Source organism: Budorcas taxicolor, chromosome 25 (assembly GCF_023091745.1).
Source record: "Budorcas taxicolor isolate Tak-1 chromosome 25, Takin1.1, whole genome shotgun sequence".
Lineage (NCBI taxonomy): Eukaryota > Metazoa > Chordata > Mammalia > Artiodactyla > Bovidae > Budorcas > Budorcas taxicolor.
In genome coordinates, this window is record NC_068934.1 from 2,204,158 (window position 1) to 2,222,840 (window position 18,683).

Sequence of the window (18,683 nt, forward strand, 5' to 3'; positions counted from 1 at the left end):
GGAATATTACTCAGTCACAAAAAAGAATGATATCCTGTCATTTACAACAACCTGAATGAAACTTGAGGGTATTATGTTAAGTGAAATAAGTCAGGCACTGGAAGAGAAATCCCATATATACTCTCTTATATGTGGAATCTAAGATACAGATATGAAAATGAAAGTGTAAGACAGTCAGGTCCAACTCCTTGTGGCCCCATGGACTATACAGTCCATGGAATTCTCCAGGCCAGAATACTGGAATGGGTAGCCATTCCCTTCTCCAGGGGATCTTCTCAACCCAGGGATCGAACCCAGGTCTCCTGCATTGCAGGCAGATTCTTTACCAGCTGAGCCACCAGGGAAGCCCAAGAACACTGGAGTGGGTAGCTATCCCTTCTCCAGCGGATCTTCCTGACCCAGGAATGTAGATATATATATAAAAAATCGGGTTCATAGATACAGATAACAGACTCATGGCTGCCAGAGGCTAGGAGAAATGGGTAAAAATAATGACAAACATAGAGTTTAGCTCTCCTCTGGTGGCTCACAGACCCCACGTGAACATCACACACTGCACTGCAGAAACATGATTAGAGCCCGAGGGAGAGGCTCCAGGAGAGCTCCCGGAACCCATTTTCACAGACGTGTCTGTGCTCTCAGTCTGTCCTTTAGCCAACCGTCCCTCCTCAAACAGTAAAGGAAAAATTTATCACCTCATGATTTTCAGGCCATAGCTTCATGGTTGCCCTTGGTCCAAATTAATTATTAAATTATAGTTAAAGTAACTTTTTCTCAAGCACTTTTTTTGTGGTCCAAAAAATATAATTTATTGTCACCATGAGGTTTGCTGACGTAGAGGCGTTGCAGTGCCTATTTTTACTGTATACCCAAGGTGGGGGCTCATATTCAGTCCATTCTTCACTCTCATTTGTGATAAGCTTAGTGTTAGGATGTGGAGGAAGTATATATCCCCTATTCCAATAAAGCATGCCTAAATGTACCTATAATGGCTTTATCCTAAAGCCTTCATCATAATAATCAAAGAAAGAAGTTTATAGAAATAAAATGCAATGTCACAACTTTCAAGTCTCTATCAATGTTTTTAAGAAGTCTAATTCTCATTTTTAAGTTCTAAAGAGAATGGAAGTTCTGTTAAAAAGCCTTCATTACAGATAAAGTTTTTCTTGAAACTTCTCTATAATTATTCACTTTCTAAGTAACATCTTGGTTCACAGATCAAATGAGGTAAACAGACAGTGAAATGTTAGCAAGCAATAACCCTCTTTCTTCAGAGTGATCTCTATAATCACCTAAAAGTTTAAATAATTATCTGAAAAACAATTTCATGTTAATACATAGAAACATATGGTACAATTAATAGTAAATAAACGCTTACACATGCATTAGCTTAGATTCCTTTTTGTTTTTTATATTTCTTTTCTTAAGCCTATGGGAGAGGCTGAAATTAAAGTATATCTAGACATCTTATTAAGCCACTGAAAAAGAATAAACTCCAAATCTAATTTGTATCTAAAGTATACAGTTATCCCATTTTCAAAATCTAAAATTACCCTTGGTACTTTTTTTGATTACTTAAACATTTAATTATTGATTTCCACCAATAACCTTAGCCTGGAATCCATAAGCCAATCTCTAAGTTAATTAAAATTCCCTCCTGCCAAAAGGCCTATTTAATAAAAGACTATAGAGTTAGTACATATGAGGACAGTCATTTTACTCTTTTTCTATTACAACTACAGCCAGCTATTTCACTAGATCTTAAAAGTAGAGTATTAGGCAAACACTGATAAAATCTGTTTTTTCCAATGCTAGAAAACTAAGAAATACATTGTTTCCTAAATAGTGGAAATTTCTAATGAAACTTGAGTGCCAGCTTGTTCCGATAACTTCCTAATTAGTATCCGCAGAGCTGCTGAACTCTGGGCTTCTCTATCCAAATACCTAGTCAACACTGACATTCCCACAGGGTATCTATACACATCTCAGTCTTTACAAGTTCAAAACAGAGTGAGAGACTCCTTGTGCCACAAACCTGCTCCCACTCCAGTCCATCCATCTCTTTAATTGACACCACTGCTACAGTTGCTCCAGATAAAAACCCTTCATGATCCTGGATTTGTGTTTTCCTCAAACTCCAGAACAACAGTTTCATCGGCACTGCCTCCAGTATTCTAAATCCTGACCACTTCTCACCATATGCAGTGATAAAACCCTAGTCTGAGTCATCCTTACCACGTGTCTGTCTCCATCCTTTATCGCCTATGTGGCTGGCTGTCTCCTCAACCTCCCTCCTCCCTTTCCTCCATGCTAGCAGAGCTCCAGTGTGCTATTCAGCATGGAACTATGTCTGGCTGAGGATATGGCTACATTTCCCAGTTTCCCCTGAAGCTGTGCTTGGCCATGTAACAAAAGCTGGCCTATGAAATCTAAGTGGAAGTTATCACGAAGCTGTTGAAAGAGGCCACAGCAGTTGCTGTTGATGTTCCACACATCTCTCATGCTCACCACTTCCGGGCACTAAGCCTGATTTCCAGCGGACAGAACCTGCATTTCTTTGCCTGAGTGGTTCTCTTCCTCTTTGACTCCTGTGTGATAGACAGGTCAGAAGTGATGGGGAATTGAAGCCCTTCTGGGAGCAACCTTCAACCAATAACTGTTGGCTACTGGTGTATAATCTCTCACCTGCTTCTTGGATGGAATAACTCTAAGGGGTGTGCCTTATACAGTGTTTCAGAATTTCCCCATCAGGTTTTGCCCCAGTCACCCTCAGCCATAACTTGGTTTGATAACTTGCCCTTCCTGGTTTCAGTTCCTCAATCCTGTAGGTGATAGGCTGAAAAATGGCCCCCAAAGATATCAGATCTGAATCCCTGAAACCTATAAATGTTATTTTATTTGGAAGAAAGTTATTTGTCTAAATTAAGTGTCTTGAGATGGGGAGATTATCCTATATTATCTGGTGGGCCCTAAGAAAGAGGCAGAGGGAAATCTGACACACCCAAGAGAAGGGGACATGAAGATGAACCCGAGAGAGAGGTGGAGGTGCTGGCCTCAAGGATCAGAGTGATGTAGCCACAAGCTAAGGAATGCCGGCAGTTACCCGAAGCTTGAAGAAGCAAGGAACAGATTCTCCCTAGAGCACTCAGAGGGAATGTAGTCCTGTTGACACCATGATTTTAGCCCAGTGATACTGACTTCAGATCTTTGGACCACAGAACTGCGACTGAATAAGTTTTGATTGTTTTAAACCACCAAGTTTATGATACAGCAGTCACAGGAAACTAATAGTCCATACTTTCATCTCCCAAATAAACAGCTTGTATCCACATCTTTATTTCAGAGCTTTGGCTTCTGTAGGAGCTTCAAATTAAATGCTGGCAGTACTCTTCTGCATTTACTCACCGCCCTTCCTCTGCTCCCTTCCTCGAGGCAGATGTGCGGCTGGAGGCGGGTCAACCGTCTTGCAATCATAAGGTGATGCCAAACAATAAAGCCACACACTGGGGGTAATAAAGCGGGAAGATACATCTAGACCTGCACATACAGCTAATTATCTGAGCTTCACTTGGATATGTAACAGGCATCTCCAACCAAGCTTGCATTTTCTCGTCTCCCTTATTTTAATAAATGACAATCTTATTATTCCAATTGATGGGCCAGAAGTCCACTATCTCATTTCCTTCCTGCTCACCCCATATCCAGTCTATGATTTCTAAATATTATCAGCTCTTCTGTCACAATCTCCCCATTTGTCACTATTTCTACCAACCTGATCCAAATCACTGCCATCTCCCACTGAGTTAGTCCAACTTGTCTTTTTTTCCTGCCCTTGCTTTGCAACAGCCTAGTCTTCACATAGCAACCAGAGCGAGCCTTTCAAAACATTAAGTCAGAAAATGTCACTGCTTTAGTCAAAGTCTTCCAAGGACTTCCCATCCCACACAGTGAAATCTAAAGTCTTTACCAGGTCTGCAAAGGCCTATTTGCCTCTCTGATGTTCCTCCTGGCTCCCTCCTCTAAACACGCTGGCCTTTTTGTTGTTGTTGTTCCTTCAAAAGACTAAGCATGCTCCTGCCCCAGAACCTTTGCTTTTGCTATTCCCTCTGTCTGGAAGGCCACCCCCAGGATGTCCGTACAAAGACAGTTCTCTTCAAATGTCACCTTACCAGGTTTACTTTGTAACTCTCTAGCCCCATAACCTGCAGAACCTTTCCTCAGAGCAGTCATCACCACCCCCTGATAGAATATATCCTCTTTGATGGGTGATCATCTGTCCCCCTGCTCCATCGTGAGCTGCACAAATCCCTGATGGTACCCTACAGCCACAGCATAGCTGTGAACTGCCAACCTCCAGAAAGATAAAACCCCTAATGTGTTTGTGTACTGTGTTCTAAGACTCTGGGTCTTATTTGAATGCTGTGTTTAACGCCTTTCCTGAGAAGGCTCCGGCAGAGGAGTGGGTACTACCTCATCACTGCCAGGCAGGGAACCCCACGCCCCTGCCTGCACCTCTGCTGCTACTTGGGGACGGGACTCGCGTCCCTGCTAGGTGGTGGGATTCAGGCGGCCCCCTGGCCAGGGGCCAACACCAGCACAGCAGACGGCAGGGTGCCTCCATGGCCCCAGGGACACTGCAGAAGGCGGGCGGCCTTGTTACCATTCACCCCTCAGAGGGCCCTGCTGTTCCTTGCCACTGTGAGTGTGTACGACGATGTAGATGTCCCCTGGGACTGTCCACGAGCTGAGATCCAATGTGGGCATCCAGGGCTCCGGGGTCACAGCACCACACTCTGCAGCTTCTCGCCTGATGGGGACAGACCACAACCGTACTCTGACCGGCTGTCCTTACGAGTCAGCTATTTTGCTGATCCACCCATTTTTCATATTCTTGAACTTTTTAAAAGTAGTATATAACTTGAAAACAATAAGATTAGCATAAGATATTTGCATTTATTTCTCTTTTATTAGAAAAAAACTGGAAGCCATTTCCCTGCATGATTCTATAAGGCAGCTGGCTCTGTTAAGCTCTTTTTGCGCATAGCTTTTACATGAATGCTGTCTAATGAAACCGCTTCCTCCCCCTACACCCCCACCAGGGAAGAGAACTGACAAGCTTCTGTCTCCACCCCCTTCATGTTCTGGCACCTCTCTGTTTCACCAATTCCCTGACAAGAGGTTCGCAAGCATTCCAAAGTGCCAGGTCACTGAATGCCTGGAATGTCAGGTCAGGCTGAGTGTGCCCAGGTCCTGATAGCTACGCCTGGGTTTACACATATCATGGCTTCGTCCTTTTTTTTTTAAAAAAAATGTAACTTGTAACTAATACAATTAACGTTTTGTAAACACTGTCCTATAAAAAGTACTGTCTCACAGAGAGGTAATTTTTAACCTTTGCCTTAACAGGAGCTTAACAAGTCTTTCAGACGAATCTTTCTCTCCCCTCCCTTTCCTTCCTCCCTCTATCGCCTTCCTTCCCTCCCCTTCTGAAGTGTTTTCCTCTCCTTTCAAAACCACTCACTGAATTCTTACAATCACTTACCACTGTGCTAACATTTCAGGATCTAACTTCAAACTCTGATATATCAAAATTTTATTCTAGGTTGGGCTTCCCTGGCGGCTCAGACTGTAAAGAATCCGCCTGACATCAGGAGACCAGGGTTCGATCCCTGGGTTGGGAAGATCCCCTGGAGGAGATGGTTACCCATTCCAGTATTCTTGCCTGGAGAATCCCATGGACAGAGGAGCCTGGCAGGTTACAGTTCATGGAGTCGCAAAGAATCAGACATGACTGATTGATTAACACTTTCACTTTTTCACCACTTTGCTTTGCTTCTTCAGAGAAATAAGGAACAAGAACTTGTCAAATATGATTACTCTGGAAAGGAATATGTGCATTTTGTGGGAAATAAAGTATGATGGAGGGAGAATAAGATACCACAAGAGTCAATCAAATTAGAAAGAATTTTCAGAATGCAAAAATAATACATTACAATTTACTCAACTACAAGTATATACTGACTAATATTAGAATTTTTACAAACTAATTAAAACTGTATTTGACTCATAGGAAACAGGCAAGTAAAGTTGTGATTATGAATATTTCTCAGAGGGAAAGGACACTCTGAAGGTTTAGAAAGTTGTTCACATAGAAGAACAATCCTTTGAAGGGTTTTTCTGAACTCTGATGTGAGAACGTGCTTTAATATTCATCTGCCTTGGTCTGTGAAAATACGACTTTCACAGCAGATAAAAAATTTTGGTAAGTCGTGTAGCACCTAGATTTTTAGAAAGGATTTGACAAGATTCTATGAACAAGATCAATGAATAAGATATAAGTCACAGAGTAAAAAGAAATAAATGATTCAGTAGAGAAAATGAGACTCTTGATTGAAGATGGAGGAACAAACAAATTTTGCTTCCTTCCCAAATCCTACTAAAATAAAGCAAAAGAATATTTTTAACCTAAAAGGTTAGACCTACAAGGACAAAACAAAGGAGCTGGTACTGGAGAAAACCAAGAAGCAACCTATTAAGTATTTCTGGAAGTCAGGGGTGAATGCTGGCTGCCCTACTTACACCCTGTAAGCAGAAGAATTTAGAATCATGTTCTCTGGAAACTGAGCAGCCTGAGACAGAGAGACTAGCCTAATGACCAGACAGCAAAGACCCTGGTCAACAAGCCCTGCTCATGTACACTGGGGCTTCTTGTCAGCTTTTGATGCCATTATTCTTAAATAGAAGCAAGCAGTCAGAGATCACAGACATCTGATGAAAGCGGTTCACACAGCGAGGTCTTATACAAGTGGAAAGACATTATTTGAAGAAAATTACACAGAAAGGGGAAAAGTTCAAAAAATTTTATAATTAAGATACTAGAAGTATTATCTCCAGGAAAAAACAAAATGTGCAAGAAAGGAAAAGCAATCATGGTATACTGTGATATATGGCTCAGAGGTGAAGAGTATTTACAAAGCTGCTGCTGCTGCTAAGTTGCTTCAGTCGTGTCCGACTCTGTGTGACCCTACAGACAGCAGCCCACCAGGCTCCCCCGTCCCTGGGATTCTCCAGGCAAGAACACTGGAGTGGGTTGCCATTTCCTTTTCCAATGCATGAAAGTGAAGTCGCTTCAGTCGTGTCCGAGTCTGCAACCCCACAGACAGCAGCCCACCAGGCTCTGCTATCCCTGGGATTCTCCAGGCAAGAACACTGGAGTGGGTTGCCATTTCCTTCTCCAGTGTTTGAAAGTGAAGTCACTCAGTCATGTCAGACTCGTAGCGACCCCGGAGAATGGAGGAAAGGGAAGTGAGTGTGTGTCTGTATGTGCACATGTGCCCATGTTCGCACATGTGCCCATGTTCACACACGCAGCAGGTAAGATTATGAAAAATAAGTATTGTGGATGTCAACAGATTATGATCGAAACTGAAATATCAAGAAGTAGCAACTTAAGGTTGTTATTTAGAGATATGGAATAAATATCAAAAGAGTCAGCCAAAAGAACTGAAAGTGGTTGCCTCTGGGGAGTGGAAAACTGGGGCAGGAACAGGGGACTGCATTTTTTCTTTTTTGGTAACAGTGATAACAAAATGGTTTTTTAAATTACATACATGAATAACTAAGTAAAGGGAAAATCTAGATAAGTGTTTTTCAGTTAGAAAAGGTATTTTAAAGAAAAATATCCATCATATGTGCATTCACTTATACAAGGAAATGACATTTTTCAAAACGTCACTCCAAAATTCAGACATTTGGAGACTCTACGTATGTGTTTTTATTGACCTTAGCATTGCTCAATACATTTGTAGAATTCCTATCTAGAAATTACCTTCAGAGATAAGTTTATTAAACACGAGATTTAATAATCTCAAATATATTAGACTACACAGCACATTGGATGTGGTTGTGCTGAGCCCTCAGGAAGTTGTAGCTGCACTGTAATTGGTGGGCTGATTTCTTGGGAAAACCTAATTGATTTCTCTTTGAGAGTAGCAGAGGTTGGGCGAAAGGCTGGGCTGTGGAGCAGTTGGGGTTTGGAAAGTGACAAATTGAAAGATGTAAAGAGCTATGCCCACAGAATGACTGACTATAAAGGAGTTAGTATAAGAAGCAAGAGATCATTTCAAATACTTCTACTTGTATTTTTAATGAGTCAATAGTGTATTATATTAATAAAGAAAAGCAATTTACTACGTAAAAGGAACAATGAAATAAACATACAAAAAAATATTGGAAACAAAAACATTGTTGTCAATACTCAAAATCGCAAGAGAAGCAATTTAAAAAAAAAAATTGCTGAAATAAAAATGAGAAAATGGAAGAAATTCCTCCAGAATGTACAGCGAAAGATAAAATGAAGATGGAAATTATGAAAAAAAGGAAAAAGATATAGGTGTTCTAGGAGATGAGAATGAAACAAGATGGGGAGAATCATTAACCAAAGAAACAGAAGAAAAATTCACTGTGCTGAAAAGCTTTGAATCTTTAATAATAAAAGTGCTCACCAAATGCTTTGAAGGGATTGAAATGGATCTATACCAAGAAAGTTATCCTGGTAAATTTGTAGATTCCAAGGATAAACATAAATCCCATAATTCTCAAGATGCTAAAAAAGAAAGAAAGAAAGGAAAAAACAAAAAAAACCTGAGAGAGAATGAGACTGGTATTGGACTTTCCATGTAACACTTCACACTTCAAGGCCATGGGACTAATAACTCTTACAGAGTTCCTGTATGAGAGGAACAAGCAGACATCTGGACATGAAAAAACTCAAGGGGTATACCACCTCTGGTCATTTCTATTAAAAGACTACCTAAGGAAGTACTTCAGTCAAATTAAAAATGAATTTTAAAAAGTTTAAATTGAGAACAAGGAAGATTCTATAAAATAATAATCAATGCAATCAAATGTATAGCTGCTAAAGAGAATTCTTAAAAGAGGAATAAAATAATTAACATTATCCTATATGTAATCATTTATATACAAGTCAATAGTCATCAGGACTAGAAATCCAGATTATTTCTTGTAGGTGGAATAAGCAAATGCAGAAGCAAAAACAGTACTAAAGGTGAAGTCTTACCAGGGTTGAGAGAGGCCGAAGTTACAGTTAAAATTCGGGAAGCCAGAAGAGGAATCCAACTTTAAATGTTTGTAAAAACTGTAAATTAACAATGTGTAAAATAGGATATAGAACTTGTAAGAGAATAAGAAGAAAACTAGATAAGACTAGTGAATATTGGAAAAGCAAAACGGATTCAATGTTAATATATTAATGATTATAAAACCCTCTCTTTAATGGGGAGGGAGGTGGGAGAGGGACTCAGGATGGGGAACACATGTACATCCATGTCTGATTCATGTCAATATATGGCAAAAACCACTACAATATTGTAAAGCAATTAGCCTCCAATTAAATAAATTAAAAAAAATAAAATCCTCTTTAATTGCAAAGACCTTCCAACTGAGGGGTATACATGCATTAATCTAACTATATGCTACTTACAAGAGACACATATGATATTTTACAAATGACTGAAAATGAGGCCATGAGATAACAGAAAGTATATATTAGTCTCTATACCTGGTTCCGCCACAGAGCTCCTAAAACCATTGCAGCTTCCTAAGTGATAAGAACGCTAGGGGCAACTTTTGCTCTCATACTGGTCTCAGGCCTTGGCTCTTGACACCTGAGTAATTTTCTGGGTGACAGGAGTTTCTTTTGATCTGACGAGGCAACTCTGGGCAGGCTCCTAGGTGATTCCCGGCTTGCGGCTGGCCACCTGAAAGACCGAGTCATTATGAGAGGCTTGGGATTTCCAGTCCCACCTCTCCCTGCCCCGCTCTCTTGTACAGGGCAGTGGACTGGTTCCAAATTGGGAAAGGAGTACGTCAAGGCTGTATATTGTCACCCTGTTTATTTAACTTATATGCAGGATATATCATGAGAAATACCAGGCTGGATGAAGCACAAGCTGGAATCAAGACAGCTGGGAGAAATATCAATAACCTCAGATATGCAGATGACACCACCCTTCTGGCAGAAAGCAATGAGGAACTAAAGAGCCTCTTGATAAAAGTGAAAGAGGAGAGTGAAAATGTTGGCTTAAAACTCAACATTCAAAAAATGAAGATCACAGCATCTGGTCCCATCACTTCATGGGAAATAGATGGGGAAACAGTGGAAACAGTGACAGACTTTATTTTGGGGGGCTCCAAAATCACTGTAGATGGTGACTGCAGCCATGAAATTAAAAGACGCTTACTCATTGGAAGAAAAGCTATGACCAACCTAGACAGCATATTAAAAAGCTGAGACATTTCTTTGCTAACAAAGGTCCATCTAGTCAAAGCTAAGGTTTTTCCAGTAGTCATGTACGGATGTAACAGTTGGACTATAAAGAAGGTTGAGTACTGAAGAATTGATGCTTTTGAACTGTGGTGTTAGAGAAGACTCTTGAGAGTCCCTTGGACTGGAAGGAGATCCAACCAGTCCATTCTAAAGGAATCAGTCCTGAATACTCATTGGAAGGGCTGATGCTGAAGCTGAAACTCCAATACTTTGGCCACCTGATGTGAAGAGTTGACTCATTGGAAAAGACCCTGATGCTGGGAAAGACTGAAGGCAGGAGGAGAGGGGGTTGAGAGGATGAGATGGTTGGCATCACTGACTCCATGGACATGAGTTTGAGCAAGCTACAGGAGTTGGTGATGGACAGGCAAGCCTAGTGTGCTGCAGTCCATGGGGTCACAAAGAGTCAGACACAACTGAGGGACTGAACTGAACGGGTTTAGTGAGCTCTTGGGTCTGTGAGCAGGTGGAGGTGCTGGGACAGCAGTATACCCCTTTCCACGTACCTTATCCTATGCACCCTTTCCATCTGGATGCTCATCTGTACCCTTTAAATAAACTGGATGAAAGTACGATTTTAAAGGTTAAGTGTTTCCCCGAGTTATGTGAGCTACTCTAGCAAATTAATCCTATCCAAGGAGGGGGTTATCTATAACTGTTTGGTCAGAAGCACAGGTGACAACCTGGACTTGCAACTGGAGTTTGAAGAGGGTGGCAGGAAGTCTTGTAGGATCAAGCCCTCAGCCTGCTGGGTCTGGTGATATTTCTGCACAGACAGTGTCAGAATTGAGCTGAATTGTAGGACTCCCAGCTTGTGTTCCAGAGAATTGCTTGGCTGGATCAGAAACCTCCACATATATGGTGACCACAAGTGTCAGGCGTGAAGTGTTTCTGTGAAGGTAAAGGAGGCACACAGGGAAGAAAGACACAGGTTTTCCCTACAAACGGAGGAAAAGACTGAATTTTTTCCTTTATAAAAGGGATGAACAAGGCTATTACAGGCTAACGCAAGTTAAGAAAACAGACGGCAATATCAGCAACAAAAAAGTAAAATTCAAATAGAAACCAGTCACTCATATTTGTGAGATATTCTATATGGCTAAATCACACAATATACCTAGAAGATATAACATCCGTGAACCTCAATATATTGAGCAACAAAATACGGAAATACATAAAATAAAAACTATCTGAAATACAAGAAGAATTGGACAAAAATCACAATTACAGTAAAGATCTTTCTTCAAATGTGACAGCTCAAATACACAAAAAGGTAATAATGAATTTGAAAGGCACACAATTTGAACATAATAATTAAACAGTTTGATTATATATGTAAAACTTTTAAAACCTTTTTTCTTAAGCAAAAGAGAATATATATTTGCTTTCAATGCCTAAAGGACATTTATGAAAGTTGCTCACACAACAAATCATAAGAATAATCTTTATGAAACCAAAATATCATACAGGTCATATTCTATGACCATAGATGTAGGGGGTTTAAAAAGCAATGAATAAAAAAATAATTAAAACCTGAAGTTATATCTGGAAATTACATCTCCCAAATATCTACTGAGTCAAAGAGGAAGTCAAAGTTGAAATAATAGACAATTTGAGAGTGGGTACATTAATCCTATGGCCTGCAGCAAAGCTGAGCCCAAGAGGAACTCCAGCTTTAAATGCTTATATTATTCAAAGAAATCATGAAATCCAGAAATCATGAAAATAACTGAATCATATTTTGAACTCAGAAATCAGAGAAAGATAAGTAAAATAAAACATAAAATGACGAAGTAACAAGAGTAGAAATTCAGGAATAATAGAAAAAAAGAAGAATGTAGACATGGTTCTCTTATAAAAAGCAGATTTTTTACTCATTCTATAATTATTTATGTTCTGGGCACACCACTCAAAAAACAAAATGAGCAAACTTACTCAAATGTGATCATTTCATTTAGAAGGCGTTCAAGTTGATTATTATGGTACAAACACCTATATCTGGGAGGAAATCTTGGATAAACAAAAACCAAACCCTGTTATAAGCCAGATGTCAGAGAAGAATGGCTCACCCATGTCATAAATGCTCTGTGTAAAAGCTCCCACTTGAGGCCTCTGCATTTTCTGTTCCTCCTGTTGGGAACTTTCTTCTCACAGACATAAAGCTCTGCTCGAACACCACCTTACCCGGGAATCCGTGTGTGAGCACCCCATTCACAGGCCACTCCTTCGTCCTCAGCCTGCTTATTCTTCCTCCTATCGCCACATGAAACATGTTTATATCTCCCACTAACGTACAAAGCCCTTGAAGGAGTATTCTCTGCCTTGTTCACCACTGTCTTCCTGGTGCTTAGACCAGTGACTGGCTCATCATAGACTTTAGATAGATGTCAAATGAAGGTTGCCCCATGAAACACCTACTGTTATGTAGGCGACGCCATCTGATATGCACATACTACATCCCTGATGAATGAGGTTTCATTATCTTCAAGATCTAAATTTTTACATATTTCTCAGTAGTGCACGGGACAGAGGCAAAGCCAACCTGGTTCTCCATCCTTTGGAGACCATGCTCAAGAAGGTGTGCTCCCGTGTCTGTTGTGGTGAGCTGTGGCTTCCACATGGAAACCTGCAGTAATTCTCATTCACTTCTGGTTTGCAACTACACTGTACCCAAACAAGCTCTATGGTTTCCTACTAAGTTTTGAGTTCCTTAAAGGCCTTTGTATGAGTCAGAGAGCTTAGTGTTGTGCCTGGCATATGGTCAATCTTCCATACCTTTTCCCAAAAGAATGAATGATGAGAAACAGCAGTCTCCACGGCCTCAGATTTACAGGAGTGAAGTGCTCTCTGATACCCAGCCCGAGGTTTAAGACCTTCGGTCTGTATCTTAGTCTTCAGTGCCATTGTCATACCAGAGGTCTACCCCCTCTCAAGCCAGAATCCTAGTCTGGCTGTGCTACGGACACCAGGCAGGCCACTCTCCACGTCTTTCTACCATCCATTTACAGTGCAGCGAGGAAGGCTGGGATTGGAGCCGGACTTATCTGAAATCAAATCCTACCTCCTCCAGTAACCCAGCTGCGTATTCTAGGGCAAGTTCCTGCTTTAGTTCTCTTTCTTTCTACCTTTCTAAATTCAGTGGGACGGAGGCTGCTAGTTGTCCACTAATATCCATTCTTCTTCCTTTCACTGTGTGTGCGCGTGCTCAGTTGCTCAGTACTGTTCAGCTCTTTGCAGCCCCATGGACTACAGCCTGCCAGGTTCCTCTGTGCATGGAATTTTCTAGGGAAGAATACTGGAGTGGGTTGCTATCTCTCACTCCTTTCATTACAGTTCCTCTAAACTTTAACTGACTACACAGCTGCCCAGTTAGAGACGACATTTCTCAGCCTTCCTTGCAGCTAGGTCTTGCCCAGGGCTACGCTCTGGCCAATGGGAAGTGAACAGAAGTGAGGCTTGCCACTTCCAGGTCATACTTCTAGGAGGACCGGTCTTCCTCTCTCCTCCTGCTCTTCCCTCTTCCCTCTGGCAGGAGCACGGTCATGATGATGGGACCTAAAGCAATCATTTTGGGCCCAGAGTTGGAAATCATGTAGTGAGGTGGGCAGAGCTGCCCTACCAGCCCCGGTCTGTTCATCTCTGACTTTGTATGTGAAACAGAAATACCCTTCAGTCATTTTTAAACCCCCATATTTGGGGGTCTCTTTGTCAACAAGAAGTTAGAGCATACCAACCTCTAATACACTCAATTCTACTAGCTGTAGAATGAGGGCTGTTCTGAGGAGGAGTATGCTGTAGAAGCTTATAAGGTATAGCTTATTATCCAGACTTGTGCAGCTTTGCTTTAGCCTGATGTCAAAGTCACGGTCTGAGCAGAATAACTGAAAGTGAGATACGTGAAGTGGTTTGACTAGTGTTGTGGTCACAGTCGATATTAAGCATACAGTAACCACGATCCCACCCTCACTTTCTCTGCTCCCCTCCACCCTCCAAGTTCTGGGGGCTCAACCAGTGGTCAATTGGCTAATGAAACAGTAGAAAGAGGAACCTTTATGATGCTGGTGGCAAGGAAGGGGTCAGGACAGACATTTGTCAAAAAGAATTTACTTTTTTACAATGGCAGATGTCATACAAACTCTCTTCCTTATTGCTTCCTGAAACTTTTGAGAAAATACCCAGCTCATGCTGCAGTTTTGAGGAGCTTCCTGGTGGCTTAGTTGGTAAAGAATTTGCCTGCGATGCAGAAGACCCAGCTTCAGTCCCTGGGTTGGGAAGATCCCCTGGAGAAGGGCATGATAACCCACTCGAGTATTCTTGCCTGGAGAATCCTGTGGACAGAGGAGCCTGCCCCATGAGATCACAGAGTCCAACACAACTGAGTGACCAACACACACACAAATCTGTCTGGAAGCTGTGCTTAAGTTTTGAGTCCAGTTTCAAAAGGAAACTTCCCTTGTGGCTCAGCTGATAAAGAATCTGACTGCAATGCGGGAGACCTGGGTTCAATCCCTGGGCTAGAAAGAACCCCTGGAGAGGGGAAAGGCTACCCACTCCAGTATTCTGACCTGGAGAATTCCATGGAGTCACAAAGAGTCAGACATGACTGAGCGACTTTCATTTTCACTTTGTCAAGGGCAAGCCTAGAGGGTGCCTGGACACTCAGTACAGCAGAAAAGGAGCAAGTCAGCCAGAAGCTGTTGCATTGTGGACATGCAAGAGCATGTGAGGCCCATGTGGGTATCCATCACCCTGAAACACTGAAAAAATTCACTAAAAGATGGAAAATAGTGATTTCTTAGTGCAGATCCATAGTCAAAACTGGAAAGACTAAAACTATAGATTCTTAATTAAAGTCACTTGAATTTCTCTCAACCTCCTCACCAAAAATAATTGCTACATCCTCCATTAATACTAAATTTCCAAATTCACATGCCATCAGGGAGATTTTGGCATTGTTAAGCACCAACTCATTAAAAAGAAATGTCTCAGCACTTACCCCAATGTATTATGGGTTTGGTTCTCCATGTCAAGAAACTGCTGCATCTGGTTTGTATTTCTTGATTTTTAAACCTGTGAGGGGGAAAAATGATCTAGATTCCTTAAGTGCTTACATTATTAACCTCTAAAACAAGAAAATTTTGCTACTGGCAAACCATGTTGTTCTATGAGTTTTTCTGAGTATTGGTTCCAACAAAATGTAGAAACTTGCACACGTGTGTGTGGGTGTGTGTGTCACATGTATTTATGACACTGGCTTAGTGGTGAGTTGAAATAGATCCTACTGACTGAGATGAACATTCATTTACTACCTACTGAACAACAGCTTGGTGCCAGGTACTCTGCAAAGAGCCAGCACATGAGGTGAGTAAAACCAATTCCTGCTCCAGACCACTCTCAGGGGAACGTACTCAAGATTTCCTTCCTTGTGGGTCCTCTAAGTGAAGTGAGTGAAGTCGCTCAGTCGTGTCCGAGTCTTTGCGGGTCATGGACTGTAGCCTACCAGGCTCCTCCCTCCATGGGATTCTCCAGGCAAGAGTACTGGAGTGGGTTGCAGCCTCCTCCAGGGGATCTTCCCAACCCAGGGATCGAACCCAGGTCTCCCGCATTCCAGGCAGACGCTTTAACTTCTGAGCCACCAGGGAAGCCCAGGTCTTCTAAAGGTTTGCCGTTGTTTACTGCCCCTGCCTGGGTTTGGTTACAGTGAGTATACCATGAGGTTTAGGACAAAAAGGTTAAGAACTACTCATAGACTGAAATCTTCCAGTTCCTCAGGGGCTTTGTAGGCACTGCTCACCCTTTTAACAAAATAAGGATGTTAGTACTTGCCTAAAGTGAAAGAACAAAGTTTTCCCCAGCAACAAAGTTTAAATTAAAACATAACCTATGAGGATAAATAGTCAAGTATTGAAATGCACTTCAACTTCTCTGAATGAAAGTTAAACCGCATTCAAGGCGGTAGAAAGAGAAATCTTGCAGGCTTAAGCCACCCTGAAAGGAATTTAAGAGAGATCCAAAACTGCGAGGGAGCGCAAGGGCAAGGAGTAGAAATGGGAACAGAAACTCGACCAGTACGTTCAGGTGAATGAGTTGATTTTCTAGGTTCTGAAATCCTTCACTTTAACATCAGGGAAAGTCAGGACAGACGAGCCAGGTGACTCGCCCAAAGTCACACACCTAGAATCACCTTCCAATTTAGAGCGAATCTGTCCTGAACTCGCAAGGTCGGACCGAGCCTGTCTCCACCCGCCCCGCGCCCGCGTGCCCACCCCAAGCCCGGCCAGCCCGTTAGGGCCCCGGGACAAGCTGGGACGGGCCGGGCTCTCGGGCGATTACCTGCGCCGCGCCGCGCTCTCCGGGTCTGAGGCCCCTCGAGTGGCAGCGCCTGGGCCTCTGGCAGCCGCGAGGGCCCGCACCCGCCGCCGGGCCCGCCTCGGCCCGCTGCCCGCGGTTGCCATGGAGACGCGGCCGCGCACAGCCGCAAGGCGGGGGAGGGGCGCGGGGGGAGGGGAGGGGCGCGGGGGGAGGGGAGGGGCGTGGGGGGAGGGGAGGGGCGCGGGGGGAGGGGAGGGGCGCGGGGGCGGGGAGGGGAGGGGAGGAGAGGGGGATGGGGAGAAGGGGAGAGGGAGGGGAGGAAGGGGAGGGGAGGGGAGGAAGGGGAGGGGAGGGGAGGGGAACGGGAAGGGGAGGGAGGGGAGGGGAGGAGAGGGGAGCGGGACGGGGAGGGGGAGGGGAGGGGAAGAGGAGGGGAGGGGAAGGCGGCTGGCTCAGTAGCCGCGGGGCTTCCCGGGGTCGCCCTCTCGGTCCTTTCCTCTCCGTGGGCCGCACGGCCGAGCCAAGTGTCCGGTACCCGACAGGAGCACAGGGAGGGCTTGTCGGATGAATGAATGAACCAAGGATCAGAGGAGCAAAGTTTAAACAGCTGCGGGCAGGAGGGTTCTGCATCCAAGCTCCTTAAATCCCTCTGGCCTCTCGCCTGCCCCCTCACCCCCTTGAGCTTCCCTTGCGGCTCAGCTGGTAAAGAACCCAGGTTCCATCCCTGAGAGGAAGGAACAGCTACCCATTCCAGTATTCTGTCCTGGAGAATTCCATGGACGTTACAGTCCGTGGGGTCGCAAAGACTTGGACACGACTGAGCGACTTTCACTTCACTTCTCTTCCCCCCTCTTAACCGCTTTTGAGATGACCGAAAATAGACTTAGGACAGAGAGTTGCCTTTCTAGTCGCCGAAGTGTCCTCCGGCTGGGAAGAGCTGGATTTACTTGAACTGCATTGCTCAGTGCTCAGCTACTCTGGTCGCTCTAACAGAAGCAACTGCATCTGTCTTTCCAGTGGAGCACATTGGTCCCTCCAACAACTTCCAATAAGCCAGAGTAGACAATGTCACCTCCCTTTTAGGGAGAAGGAAATAGCTCCTAGTGGGGTAACCCAAACAGAACTCTGAGTGATTGATTCTAAATTCTTTTGTTCACTAGATTCTGAGAATAAGTGATGACTTGAGAAACCAATCATTCAAGGATGTCACAGTCGTGAACATGTGAATTTCTGAGCCATAAAGGCAACCAGGAAGGAAAACAATACATGTAATACTGCAGCCATTAGGCTGCAACCACTCCCTAAGATGAGCACTGAGCAAAAAAAAAAAAAAAAAGAAAACCACACACACACACACACACACACACACACACACAGGATACTGGGCCCAGATACCTGAGATGCATATGAAAGAAATGAGTTCAGTGAACCCAGACTGTTACATCTTCCCATATATAGGAAAGCACTAAATTCCTTAACTTGGGAGATATGGTTTCATTTCATTAACAATAATCTCTTGATGGGGGCTTCCCTGGTGGCTCAGTGGTAAATAATCTGCCCGCCAATGCAGGAGACATAAGAGACTCCTTTGATCCCTGGGTGGGAAAGATGAGGAAATGGTAACCTACTCCAGGATACTTGCCTGGGAAATCCCATGGACAGAGGAGACTGGCAGGCTACAGTCCATGGAATCACAAAAGAGTCAGACTTGACTTAGCAACAAAAACAACAGTATCTCTTGATGTTCATTTAAGATGCTGTCATCCAGGCTTGAGGTCCTAAAAATTCTCACCAAATAAAACATAACTCTCAACTTTTAGGTTCTGATTATTTTTTAAAGTTGACAGCAGAAGCTCTGTTGCATGGTTCTGATGTCGAAGAAATGATAGGAAAGAATACACACATACACTGTACATACATATACACACAGTTCAGTTCAGTTCAGTGGCTCAGTCGTGTCCGACTCTTTGCGACCTCATGAATCCCAGCACGCCAGGCCTTCCTGTCCATCACCAACTCCCAG

General features: G+C 43.2%; 1 protein-coding gene across 1 annotated transcript in view; it reads right to left on the minus strand.

Moving 5' to 3' along the window:
- DEUP1 (deuterosome assembly protein 1) overlaps positions 1–16,803 on the minus strand; it is a 127,581-nt gene extending 110,778 nt beyond the window's left edge. Inside the window, exon 1 of the mRNA XM_052662359.1 lies at positions 16,682–16,803. Coding sequence (XP_052518319.1) covers positions 16,682–16,803 — 122 coding nt within the window. The remainder of the gene's footprint in view (positions 1–16,681) is intronic.
- Positions 16,804–18,683: the final 1,880 nt, after the last annotated feature.